The sequence below is a fragment of the Neolamprologus multifasciatus genome, chromosome 12 (genome assembly GCF_963576455.1).
Source record: "Neolamprologus multifasciatus chromosome 12, fNeoMul1.2, whole genome shotgun sequence".
NCBI classification, from domain to species: Eukaryota; Metazoa; Chordata; class Actinopteri; order Cichliformes; family Cichlidae; genus Neolamprologus; species Neolamprologus multifasciatus.
The window spans coordinates 35,982,864-35,997,107 of NC_140450.1; the positions used below are offsets into that span (position 1 = coordinate 35,982,864).

Sequence of the window (14,244 nt, forward strand, 5' to 3'; positions counted from 1 at the left end):
TACCATAAAACAATAAAACAAGGTACGACCTCTCCCATGCTCCCAGGATGTGGGTGTGAATGCCAGAACACTCTGGAATGCACACAAAGTGTTTGTAGACTCCTAAGGATCAAACCTCTACCAACATGACATTGATTATACAACTCTAAGCATATATGAGTAGATATTTCTAAGCATAAATGACAATCAACAATACAAATCTAACAGTAATCATTTACAAACTGAAATGATCGAATCAAAATGTAAGTAATGACCAGTTATAAAAATGAAAAAACAGAGATAAGGAGTAATGAACTGTGTTAACCCAACATACAGTGATGTATGTAGATCAACATGTAGTCTGAAAAACAGCAGTCTGTCAAGTTTGCAGATATATCAGTATATCGATCGTGGCTCAAGAGTTGGGAGTTTGTCTTGTAATCGGAAGGTTGCCGGTTCGAGCCCCGGCTCGGACAGCCTCGTCGTTGTGTCCTTGGGCAAGACACTTCACCTACCACCTGCTGGTGTTAGCCAGAGGGGCCGATGGTGCGATATGGCAGCCTCACTTCTGTCAGTCTGCCCCAGGGCAGCTGTGGCTACAACTGTAGCTGCCTCCACATGTGTGTGTAAGTGGGTGGATGACTGGGTGTGTAAAGCGCTTTGGGGGGACTAGTAAAAGTGCTTTACAAATACAGGCCATTTACCATTTATATAGAAGAAACTGTTAAAGTCTCATTTTCAGTTAGTTGATGTGATCATTTATTCACACATTTTCTTAACTGCTTGTCCAGTTCAGGGTCACAGTGGAGCTGGATGTGTTAAATAAATAAACCTTTCCTAAAGTTAACAACAAATCTGCATCCATGTGCATTATTGTCCACAGGATGAGAAGATCCAATGATCAAACTGTGGAAGTAGCAGAGTACATCTTATGTAAGTGATTAACAGTAATATACATTATTAAATGTTCCTCACGTGTCCAGTTGAATGTTAGAGTGACTCTCATGACCATTTGCAGTAATGAACATATTTTTCATGGTCATCCAGCTATTTAGTATATTCACCATCTGCTATTTATATTTTTATGATGTAAGACCAGGTGCCTGTTATCATATTACATAAGCATTCATCACATAACAATCATATGCTGTACAGTACAGTCCTTCTCCTGACACAGGAGACGGGTAACTATGGGTGTTCAGCCTTACACAACACATTCAAGCAGCAGGTTGGAAATAAAATTACTAAATCATCTTTTTTTTGTTGCTCATTGTCTTCCAACCAACAGACAAAACTGATGGAATTCAGAAGAAGTCGGGGAAGAAATATTTAGGCCGTGTACTGAAGTATTATTTCTTGTTCTTATATGATTCGATATTATTTCTGACTAAGTACTTCCAAGTACACCCCTGCTGATCCAGCCGCACTGGCTCCACTTTCAGATTATGACCTTTTGGGGGGGGGGGGGGGGGGGTGCTGGCCGTCAGATTGGGGTCTGCGATGCGGGGCCTCCCTGCTGTGGTGATATGTAGGTGTTCATGTAATAAGGTTTACCAGCAGGGGGCGCTGTATTTAAGAAAGCTCACGAATGCCTCCAGGGAGCACATAAAAGAAGACTGGTCTGTGGTGTGAGAGGTTTTTTTGAATGGTGTCAATAAAATGATTGGAGCAGTAGCTCGCAAGGCATAAGTGGATCCTGTGGTCTTTTTAACAAGCGCTACGAAGACAACACACCTGCTACTGCAGATAAGGAGGTGGTCCGCTTGCCTCCACCCCAGAGAGAAGGGTTACATCTCCTGGGTCTAGGTGCTGCTTGCCCCTCCTGGCGGGGGTACCTGGACCTGGGATATAGAGCATGTTTGGGGAGTGCAACTGTCTGTGCAGTGTCTATTTGTGTCTGTCTACACGTTGGGTGAGTGCCGAGTATTAGGTTGTGTATATGGGGGTGGGAATGCTCGTTTGTGTCCGCGTGCACCTGTTCGTCTGTGTCTATATGTCAGGTTGGGTCTTAGACTCCACCTCTGTGGGAACATCTCAGGCTCTCCAAAGTACGGAGGCCTATCTCCCCCCAGCTCTCCACATACCCTAGCAGATCGTTACATGGAGAAACCTTCGTAATACAAGCATGCTGATCCACACAGGTGTGCACACAGGTGTGCACAGACACAAACTACACCTTTCTTGGCTGCTGCCTCAAAGCACATTGTGCGCTGTCTATCTTGTGTGCTGCACAATATAGTTTAATATTTAGTATCTACTGTTATCTACTGTTAGCTAGTTTATTGTGATGGTGCTGTTTTTATTATGTTGCTCTTTTTTTGTTTGTTTTCTCTTCTGTTTTTTTTTCTCCATACAGGTGATCCAGATGTTTTGTTTTTCTTTCTTTTTCCCCCCTTTCTCACCGTCTCTTCTCCCCTCTGGTTTTCTTTCTCTCCCTCTCTTTCTTTCATTCTTTCTCCCTGTCCTATCCCCCAGTCAGGTCTGTCCCATTTGTAGCATCCGAAAATAAAATAAATACATAATTATAATAAAGGTCAATCAAATGGACCAATATGGCAACATGCTGCCAACGGAGAGATGACAAACTGTTTCATTGTTCTTGTAACAGTGACAATAGAGGATCTATTCTATTCTATTTAGTTCAACTATGAGAGCTCAGACTAGAAAACTCAGTGAATTTCTGATGTGAGGCTTAGAGCTAATGCTGTGGTCCTTGTCCTCTATTTCTCCTGCAGTCTGCTGGTCTTTGTCACATCAATTGTTTATTTCAATGAGTGTCTCAGATACAGTCACACTCAGCACTCTTGTTATTTCAGCCTGAACGTTTTTCAAACATTTATTTTTAACTGAACTTTACTCCCATGTAAACACTTTGAAAAGCTTCAAGTCTTCCAGCTTCGTCTTTGGACCTCAGACAAAATTATCTTTAACTTTCACAGTCAGTCTTCTTGTTTCTGCAGCTTCTCTCTCACCGTATCGTCACCAGTTCACTGCTTTTGCTGCTTCACCTGGAGGTGAATGTGTTCCCCGTTCAGAGAGATGGGGGCGGGGCAGCATGCAGATGTGTGCAGATGTGTGCAGATGTGTGCAGATTCCAAAACACTGTTGGTTTGGAATGATCCTGATTTACTAACGTGTGCATTGAAAAAATACAAATTTAAAATGAAATTACAATGAATTCATTTACAAACTGGTGTTTCATTTTTACATTTCACTTTATTTATTTCAATATTTTTAAAAATAAATTTATTTAACATTGAACAGTCTCAAAAAGCTACAGTCTGATTCATCTGTAACTGCAGTTTGAATATTCTTGTGTCGACGTCCTCAAACAAGCTTTTGTAATCTGATCCTCTCCATCTTCACCCAAAGTGCAATCAGGTCTGCTTCCGTCTTCCTGGCACTGATCACTGACACTGGATCAGCCTCATTTGAACCCCTGCAGAAAACCATACGAAGCAATTGCACATTTTTGGGAGGTTTCAGGAGAGTTTCTATAAAAAGTGAAGAATGCTCTTGCTGTACCTCAGGTCCAGATGATGGGCTCCTCCAGATATGTTGAGTGCTATCAGTGAGTCACTCAGGGATGTGCGCACCTAAAGCACAAAGAGCTAAGTAACACACATGAAGCAGAAACTTTACTGAATTATAGCTAATTGGTTGACACACTTACCCCTCCGTTGGCCCATGGGTCCAGGTCTCCATTGGAGAAAATGATGTTGCTGGCTGTGGAGAGAGCTGAACACACGAGACTTCATTAGAAACTAACTGAGTGACAAATGTAATCAAAAACTGAGAAAATGAAATATTAGCATATTTGAAACTTTACGGCAACAAAAAGTTTTTTGTCGTAAATCTTGTTTCACTTTATACAACATGGCTCATTCACACGAGCACTTCTATCTAATGTTAACGTACATTCATACTTTGGGATCAAACCACCAGTTCTCTAATTAGGGGACGACCTGCATGACCTCCTGAACTACAAGCCAGCCCAGCAGAACTGGTGAAATGTAGGGATGGGTACCAGTATCGTTCTGACATAAACGGTAGTAACCAGACCGAAAAGCAGCGCACATTTCAGTGCTTTATTTCCCTGAGCTGTGATACACTTTAGATTCTAGCCAATCATTTTACGTTTCCGAGGATAGTAGGCGGGTCCAGGTACGTACGTTCTTTTAGAGCAGAGCTACAGATTAAAAACGCCCAAGGCGAAGCAGTCAAAGTCTGGCTGTACTTCACAGCAAAAGATGCAAACTCAGCAGCTGCAACAAGTGCTTTAAGCTGATACTGTGATACTGTCAAAGGAGGTAACACCTCGAATCTGATGAAACACCTGGCGACGCATAGCATTTTTTTAAAAGCCGAGAAATGCGCCGTATTTGATAGCTTGCTGCGAGACCTCACATCGAGCACATCTACTGCGGGTGTGGTGCCTGTTATCAGACCTGGAGTTAGCAACATCCCCCAAAAACCCGAAGAGGAGAGTCCTGGCCCCTAGCCCTGCCAGTGTAGCAGAAATGATGAGGATGATGATGCAGCAGCAGCCGTTCTTCTCTGCGTGAGTAGCTTAATGTTGTTCGTGTGTAATTTACGTTGAGTAGGCTAACCACGTTATTACATTAATGCATGTAAGGTGAACTAGCAAACACCATCATAGCTACATGCAGCTGTCTTCTTGTTTGATGGCAGATACTCCCTTCACCCTGGACAAAAAGGCTAAAATGACCAAAGAAAAAGTGGGAAACAGTTAAACATGAGAGGTTTTTGGACAAAGTTTGTGTTTTTTCCATTGTTTAAGCTGCTTCCAGCCAAGAGTGATACCATATATGCCCCATAGCTGCAGAAAAGGCTAACATTGTTATCTTTTTACAAACAGCTGAACATGAGAGGTTTTTGGACCAATTTTGTGTTCTCCATTCTTTAAGCACCGGTTTGAGCACCGTTTAAGCACCGGCACCGTTTCAAAAGTACCGGTTTGGCACCGGTATCAGATAAAACCTAAACGATACCCATCCCTAGTGAAATGTCTGCGCTGCAGGCAGGCATGTAGAAAAGCGCGATGTAAGACACCGTCCATTTACTATGTGGTTTGTGGCTCTAATCAACAAACCATTTCCTTTATTGAGCCACGAGCAACATTAACTCTAAATGTCAGTCTCATCAGTCTGTTGGTCTTCAGCTCTCACCGTCGCCCCAAAACTGGATGTTGAGCCAGCCCGGTCGTGGAACCACACCCCAGCGTTTGGAGCAGTACAGCCTGCGGTCTTCCTCCGTGAAAGGCATCGGAGGAAACATGTCCGTCACATTGTTGCTCTCGTAACATAGCTCGATCTCCGTGCATGCCTGCAACGACACAGACGCAGGTTCATCAACATCAGGAAGGATGATATCCAGTTACTCACAGTTAAAATGATCTAAATCTAACTGTAGTACTGCCTCAGGGCGTCTTCTGCTCTGTTATTGGCATCAACAATTCCACAAATTGTGTCTTTTAAGATCCATGTTTACATGATTCAAATCCATGTTGCAGATCTGAAAGCTGCTAATCTGCTGTTCCACCCCTGGATTCACATCTGGAGCCAGATCCAAACATCTCTGTGCAGAGTCACTAAAACTGGACTCACAGAAGCACAAAGATAAATCTGTATCGTTTTATGAATGAGGAAACTGCACATGTTTAATCTGAGGACTGGTGACTGGAATAACTTTCACTTTAGTGCTCTGGAAGCAACAGGAGGAGACGAGGGACGCACGAGGTCGGCGAAACATACGACTGTGGCATCTCTGAAAATACCCACACTGCCACAGTGGATCAGTAATGTCACACATGTTACTAATTCACCAGTGGGTGTTGGAGTACCTGGTAGTCCCAGGCCAGGCTGTCGAAGCCCAGCCCACACCCAGTGGGATCAGCACACTCCAAATACAGACTGTACAGGTCGAAACAGGGCAGAATCCCGGTGGCGTTGTATACGATCGCTGAAAGACACATACAGACATGTTATTAACCTTCGGAGAGAGAGAGAAAGCAAAAGCCCAACATTGTTAAAAGGACCAAAGGTCCACACCGAAGGCCTCGTTAAGTGACATAAAGCTTTATATACAACAGTGATCAAATAAAATGATAACAAAAGGAATTTGAAGAACTCATCATATCGTGGTGCAAACGTCTTTAGTGAAAACCAGCAGCAAGGTTTGGTACAGTTTACAGAGAACGGTCTGAAAAGCTTTGCTGCGTCGCAGTGTCACGTGGAGTGGGTGCAACAGGTGGTCCATGATGGACAGCAGTTCACTCGTCATCTTCTCAGACACCTCCAGATCCTGGACCACGATGCTTCTAGCCTGCCCCTAGACCAGCGGTCCCCAACCCCCGGGCCTCACCATGTGTTATGAATAAATCTCCTATTTTTCAGTACTGGTACTAGTTTTATTTTGTTGTATTTATCCGCGACGCCATAAAGGCCGGTCCGTGAAAATATTGTCGGGCATAAACCGGTCCGTGGCGCAAAAAAGGTTGGAGACCGCTGCCCTAGACTCAGGCCTCTCCACCACATCATCAGCAAACCTGAAGCTTAGCTACAGGTAAGCGAGCCAGTCTAAAGCAGGCTGCAGTGAGGAGAGGTGTTTGAACAATGGTTACATAATAGTGCAAGTTATTTAAGGGTTGGTTGTGCGTGACGCGGTCATTACAATCACCAGCCAATCAGGAAGGGCAGAAATACGCAGGGAGGCGCATCCCATAGAGACACATGGCCCTGTCCCTATGCTCTCTGTCCTGGCTGTCCTGTCTCCTCTCCACTGTCTTAGTTGACATGTAGCCATTAGACTGACGGCTCACCTGCCGTGTCTCTGAGGTTTCCCAGCAGGTCCGATCCTCTCAGCATGGTTTCACAGGCTACCTGGAAGACAAAGCTGTGTCACCTTTATCTGGGGGGCTTCTTGCTGGTATTAAGTTGTTCACATGATCACCTTTACTCTATAATAAAACATTTCTAGCTCTTCCATTATCATGCTCCCTGATATCAATGAAACGTGTTGGGGAGGGTATCCAAGCACGGCTCATTTAAATAACACAAAATCCTGCTCTGATGACAGGAAGCAGACGGCCTCATTGCATCTTATTATAACACTGTGGCTTCTGTTGGTGTGGCATACTTTGCAAATGTGTTTATACTCTAATGAAATCTGTCACCGGCCCTCAGAGAGGTCTTCTCGTACCGGTAGCCCTGACCAGTAACCGTGTCCTTGCTAGTGAAAGACTCTGATTATGGTCTCAGATTTCTCTGTGACAGTGTTATTTATAGCATTCTGTCAAATTATAGTCTGGAAAAGACGCCACACGTCCTTCTCCAGCCTGTGTACCTTGACAGGATTGGCAGGCATGTTCCCCATGAAGTGAGTACTGTAAGGGTAGTCCAGCATGGCCATCAGAGTGAAGGCGTTCCTGAGAAAACCATTGAGCTGGTGGATGTCCTGGGCAGATGATAGAGGCTTGCACAGGCCAAACGCTGATTGAATGTGACGATACTCTGGAGACAACAGAGTTTTTCATTATCAGTTACTTTACTTTTTATTACAGGACTCTCCAACTACAAGTAACACCACATATTGTTTATCTGAAGTCCTCGACAAAGAGAAAATAAACCTTTTGTGCGATGTGCTGCTATAGCAACACTGCGTCATTGAATATTTAAATATTTAATATATCGCTGCATTACCCTGCGATTCAGCCAATTCTTTCAGCTGATGGAAAGCTCCTCTCACAGCATCTGTGCAGTCAGAGGAAACACTCTCAAAGTCCTGGAGCAAAAGAAAAAGCAGTTTAACGGTTACTGCAACGCTGTGGTAGGAAAACACTTTCATTTCAGTGGTATGGCAACACTGAGGCGCCAAAGAAACGCAGGGTTGAAAGTTCCTGCAGAACATGGTTTCCATTATTAACATGCATCCCCTAGCTCAGGGGTGGGCAATCCCAGTCCACGAGGGCCGGTGTCCTGCAGGTTTTAGGTCTCACCTTGGGTCAACACACCTGAATCACATGATTAGTTTGTTTCCAGGCCTCTGGGGAACTTCAGGACATGCTGAGGAGCTAATTTAGCCTTTAAATCAGCTGTGATGGTTCGAGGACACATCTACAACCTGCAGGGACACCGGCCCTCGTGGACTGAGATTGCCCACCCCTGCCCTAGCTGATGGTCATGAGAGCGCATAATCATTATGGACAGTCCTGATCAGACGTTTAGGGCCACACCTCCAAAAACCACGTAAACCCCAAAACAGAAATCAAACATGAACTCAGTAATGAGTGCACCGTTATTATTGATCACGTCAATGCTTCATGCGTTTCCATGAGGTGAGTGGGAAAATTTCTCCAAGTGGTGAAGACGGCTGCATGAAGGTCATCTACTGTCTGGAACGGTTTTTGTAAACATCCATCCCCAAAGGATCTCAGCTGGATTCAGATCAGGGGAACACGCAGGATGGTCCAACAGAGGGATGTTATCCTCCTGGGAGAAGTCCTTCGTCCTACGGGCCCTGTGTGCTGTAGCATCAACATGTTGAAAAACCAAGTGGTTACCACACAGACGAGGGCCCTCGGTCATGAGGGACGCTCTCTGCAACATCTGGACAAAGCCAGCGTCTGACGCCCTGCACCTCCTGAAGCTCCGTTGTTCCACTGAAGGAAAAGCACCTCAGCCCATTATGGCGCCCCCGCCACTGTGGCACATAGAAGAGACTAAAACTTTCTTGTCAGTCTACAATCAAGATGTTTCCTTGTGAATAACTGCAGGAGGTTAGGAGAACTACTGCGTGTACTGCAGTCTGCACACTTCAGACATGACAGATCCACAGTGATCTGCAAATGTGCGTGGAGGCTTGTCTGTAAATCAGGGGTTCTTTAGCCCCGAGGTCACTCAGCAAGTACCAGCAGGTGGCAAATTACTCCGTCTTCACAATACAATACAAACTGTGTTTCTTCTTTCTTTGTCAGCTTTGTTACTGAAACACAATGAACTCGATGGCAGCTCCAACAGCCGAGGAAAATGCAGTGGTTACTATAGAGCCTGGGATGAGTTTCAGGCAGTGCACTGTTCATGTAAGTAAATAATGGAAGCAACACAACCTTTTGATTAAACCCAATAATCAAGTATCAGAGCAGAAGTGCAGTGATTCTGACTTGTGCTTCGACTCTGCGATCTCTTCATCCTGGCTCATTCTGTCCAACCCAGTAAGACCATGGCCCGAACACATTAAAACAACAACAACAACAAAACACAAAAACTCTGCATGTCAGCAAACGTCCTCAGCTGAGTGCAGTGGGCAGGAACAGCTAAACAATCCTCGTGTGAAGCTTATACAGGAAGTAAATACATGGGCTCACTTCCTTTTTCCACAACAACACTGGGCCTGTTTAAAAGCTCTGTTTGGTTAGTTTGTCCATACTTGCAGCTTAGTTAAAGATCACTTTAAAGTGGGTTGATTCAGAAAAGTCTTTCCATGTTTGCTTCTCAATCATACGCCGTCACGAGCTGGGTGAGAAGGAAAGGAAGAAACTTACACTCGCAACATCTCGGAAAAACTGCCTGGAGTCTCCCAGGCCAGCAGTGGACAGGATGGGGGCGCTGGCGGCCAGAGCTCCAGCCACTATGTTTGGATATTTGATTCTCATATAAACTGACAACATCCCACCATAACTGCAGGAGCAGATACAATAAACAACAGATCAGCATATATCATAAAGAAGACTCACACATGCCAGAATTGTAAATACCTGTGTGTTTAAACTTGCCAGTTTATTATTCGTTTATCATTTTACACTTCAGGAAAACACAGAGGTTACTGGTTACTGAAGCTTGCACTCTGCGGCTCCTGTTAGATCTGGTGTCTGATTCCCAAACACTATTTATCCTGGAAATGTCTTTTAGTAACCTTACACTGTCAGAACAGAGACGTTTGTTTCATTTCAGGCTGCTGCTTTAGTTCAGTGCGCGAGCAGCTGGGTTCAAGCCTGACCCTTGACCTTTGCTGCATGTCTTAACCACATTTCCTGTCCATCTCTACTTAATATCCAATTTTTAAAAAAATTATTTCAAGAATGAGTAAAAATCTAATTAAAGCAAGTTATTAGAAATTGGAATCAAACTTAGTTATGTCTAGGGGCAGGATATAAACATTCATTTAAACCGGCTTTAACAGGCTTTGTTGTAGGGCTGCCACGATTAGTCGACTAGTCACGATTAGTCGACTAGTCACGATTAGTCGACTATCAAAATCGTCGACGACTAATTTAATAGTCGACGCGTCGTTTGAAGCTTTGTAAGATCACAAAAGACGCAGGAATAAGTAGTAGGATTTAAGAGTGTAATAACGGACTGAAACAGAAGATGGCAGCACTGCATGTACAAGGATGCCAGCTGCCGTTAAACCACGAAGAAGAAGAAGCTGTGTCCCAGAATTCATAGCGCGGCCCAGCTCAGTTTCCAACAATGGCGGCAGCTAGTTAGTTTTAATATTACTCTTATTATTCTTTCTGGGTCACAAAATAAACGTTTAACATATTTTCAGGCGAGAATGTAGCTGTGTAAACCTCAAATAACTGCTCAGTTTATCAAGACACCACATATTTTCAAAAGCGCTCCGACGTTTTCGGACTAGCTCGATAGCTAGCCGGGGGCTAGGCTAACTAGAGCCGTGAGAACACCGGACTCCCGGCTTCAAACCCGCCGTCTTTCGCTACTCAGGTTAAACATGATATATAAGTCACTTAGATAACTTAAAATATTATTGTTTGGCTTTTTTTTAGTATTTTATTTGTTCCTGAGTAAATCGGTTTGGCTGAGATTAAAGTTATAGTTTTTACACAGCTGAATAAACATCAAGCAGACAGCTGATTATCAGAAGTGTGAGATGCTCGAGAATTTACTCCGGTGTCCTGTTATATTTTAGATAGCAAGGAGTTTATTAAACTTCACCGAAACAATCTGCAAATTTCATTAAAATTTAATAAACTATCATCTTGTCTTTATTTTTAGTTAGCACATACCTTAAACACTTAAAGCTGTAAGCTAATGATAGTTATATAAGAGCAGATGCTGCTGGTCCAATAAGCTGTATGTTTTATGTCCAATGGATGATGATCTGATTAGTCGACTAAATGCAAAAATAATCGGTGACTAGTCGACTATCAAAATAATCGTTTGTGGCAGCCCTACTTTGTTGATATGTCCAAATATTAAAGTAAAGTAATAAATACCTACAGTGTAAAGCACAACTAAAGGCAAGTCACGTAAGCAGAGAACAATAATGTCGGTGTGAGTTAGGGGCATCGTACCTGCCACCGAACACGATGGCTGGACAGTCTGCGGCTCCCAGCTGCTGTTTCAGCTCAGTGATCATGATGGCGTAGTCAGCCAGAGCTTGCTCCACCGTCAGCAGGCTGATCTGAGGGATGTTGAAGGAGTCTTTCTCAAATGGTAGAGATTTGCCGTAGTACCTCTGTTAGACAGAAACAACCAAACAAGAAGTTCAAGCTTTAAGCAACAATCAGAAGACGGGCGGCCACGGTCCAGCTGCAGCTCACAGATCCAGCATGAGGACGTCCTCCCACGTTCACAGGAGGGGAGTGAAAATCCATCTGATAATCCAGCTTCACTCTACTTGCCTTTTTGTTACACGAGGTGCAAATTGTCTTGAGCCACTAATAGACTGGTCACAAACACTGTCTGAGTTGTAAAAGAATCTTCTTACATGCTCAGCAAATATGACCAGCGCCCTCTGCTGTGCAGCCAACTCTGTGATGAATCCAGAATTCAGGGCAAATTCCCAGATGTCTCCTTCATTGCCAGTGTAGAAGAAGATGGGTCCAAAGCCTTTTTCCCAGTACTGATCTAAGAGGACGGGAGAGACAGATATTACAGATCACTTGCTGCTGAATGTCTTATATTATTAACAGGGAACTACATTCACCTGTGATCAGGTAGCGCTGATTAAATGTCCCATTTCCCATACTGTTGAAGTTGAAGTGATCCAGAGTCTGAGTGAAGAACTTCTCTGTGAACCGCGGATCTGCGTCATGATGCTGTCGTGACTGGAAAAAGGAATGAAATGCATAAAGATCAAGGCTTTAAACAGGAGAGTCATGTGCCAGGTTTGTTTTTTCAAATATAGAATCTTACATTGTGCACAAACCAGTAACAATAATTCACAAACTGGTAACTTTTTTCCTCAATCAGGCATTTAATGCTCATTTCAAATCCATTTTTGATATCTGTAGTATGGAAACCAGATAGATAGAAAATGGGTATTCTCACCAGTGACAACTATAATAATGATAATAATGGATTGCATTTATAAAGCGCTTTTCGAGACCCTCGAAGCACTTTACAATTCCACTATTCATTCACTCTCACATTCACACACTGGTGGAGGCAGCTACAGGTGTAGCCACAGCTGCCCTGGGGCAGACTGACAGAAGCGAGGCTGCCATATCGCACCATCGGCCCCTCTGGCCAACACCAGTAGGCGGCAGGTGAAGTGTTTTGCTAAGGACACAACGACCGAGACTGTCCGAGCCGGGGCTCGAACCGACAACCTTCCGGTTACAAGACGAACTGCCAACTCTTTGAGCCACGATCAAATATCTGAATAATTTTCAAATATTTGAATTATTAAATGAAAACTTACAACAGTTATAATTAGGAACTGAGAGCCATAGAAACCTGTAGGCTCCAGTCCACACACCACAAACAAATCCCTGTTGAAGCTCAAGCTCTGCTGGGCCGAAGTCAACAACACACTCAGCTTTATCACTCTGGGCTCTCGGCGTTCCCAACGTTCCCATGCTGTCTGCATCCAGCTGTTTCTGTCCTGGGATGGAGCCTCCACTTTACCATTGCGCCTCATCCTTTAAAAGTAATGTGCACGTGCACGATGTAGACTGCGCTGCTATTCTCCTCTGACACACAAACGGAAATCAACTGAATGTTTCGCAAAAACCAAAAACAATAAGAATTCCAAGGAATTGGACTGCTGGGAACTGGTTCTTGGTTCCCATCCCTAGTTTTAATGGAGTTAAACTATTTAGTGATAAAATATCAGTAGTTGTAATTGAATTACAGATATCTACAACAGACACTTACACTGGTGAGAATAACAAAAATTAAGAACTGACTACTGAGAAAATAAGAGTTTTTATTTAATCATGAATATCGTGACTTGGAAATTTGCTGTGGGCACAAATCCAATTATTGGCATCAGTAAATCCATGTTTGAACACTATTTCCTGTGGAAAATAAACCAGGTCTGCTAAAAACCATCATAGTGTGACTTCCTCCCTTCTTCAAATCTGTGAACACTCAGAGAATTTCATGTTTAACTGCAGAACCAAAATATAGCAGCGGGAGTAATTATTGCTGACTCTGCAACATTGCTCAGTTACAAAAAATAAAGTCTCTATTTTTTTATGGAAGTTTCATTTTAAGAGAGACAGACAGAAAAACACATTACATAAGCAACACGAGCTGATTGTGTTCATCATCATCAGCTGACTGCAGGTTTCAACCTCATAAACAGGACATTTGCACAGTGACTGAAACCAGCAGCACTGAATGAACACTGGGCTGGAGGCCAGCTTACGATCATTCATAATTTGGGTGTTGGTCTTCCCGAGTTTTTATTACATGGCGTTGTCAATCACAGAGTCAATCTAAAGCAACGAAAAATATTGCCATGAATTATTGTAACGGTGCAGGTCGCTCAGCACGACATAAACGATGGAGCATGAGATGACGTTTTCATATTTGACCGCACAGCAATTTATCTCCAACCATGAAAATCAGAGTCTGAGCAAACTTACAAAATCAGGTGTTTAATTGATTTTCCTGCTGTAGTCTAAAAACTTCACATGAACACAGAGCGGAGCAGCCAGTTTGGCTAACTGGATCACGAGACTCTGGCCGGAAGTAACACACGATGAAAACAAAGTGTCACGTTACCTGCAAATACGTGTGCGGCAGACTGTGCAGCACGTCCACACAAAAGACGAGCGCCACGGAGGACAGAATGAATCTCCCGTTCATGTCCACGGATGTCACCAAAATCACGTCACAGTACAAGTGGCCAGAAAATCCTTTAGTTTTGAAATTCCCGACTACGCCTGCGTCGCACGTCATATGACCCAACGTCGCAGTGACGTGTTTAAGTGCCTTCTTGAATAAGTCGGAATTTCCAGGTTCACAGTCCAGTACCCGAGATCGCGGAAAC

General features: G+C 43.7%; 1 protein-coding gene across 2 annotated transcripts; it reads right to left on the reverse strand.

Annotated features, from left to right (window-relative positions):
• Positions 1–3,084: 3,084 nt before the first annotated feature.
• On the reverse strand, positions 3,085–14,168 carry dpp7 (dipeptidyl-peptidase 7). 2 transcript variants are annotated; one of them, XM_085180526.1, is made up of 13 exons: positions 13,977–14,168; positions 11,950–12,070; positions 11,731–11,870; positions 11,315–11,478; positions 9,542–9,677; positions 7,701–7,782; positions 7,345–7,511; positions 6,821–6,881; positions 5,843–5,961; positions 5,169–5,325; positions 3,653–3,717; positions 3,505–3,575; positions 3,085–3,418 (listed from the first exon to the last, which is right to left on the reverse strand). In XM_085180526.1, exons 1-13 carry the CDS (start codon positions 14,151–14,153, stop codon positions 3,307–3,309), a joined length of 1,572 nt encoding a protein of 523 aa, XP_085036652.1. In that variant the 5' UTR covers positions 14,154–14,168; the 3' UTR covers positions 3,085–3,306. The 2 variants fall into 2 exon arrangements, with proteins under 2 accessions (XP_085036652.1, XP_085036653.1); XM_085180527.1 differs by lacking the exon at positions 13,977–14,168 and adding an exon at positions 13,838–13,950.
• Between the last annotated feature and the right edge of the window lie 76 nt (positions 14,169–14,244).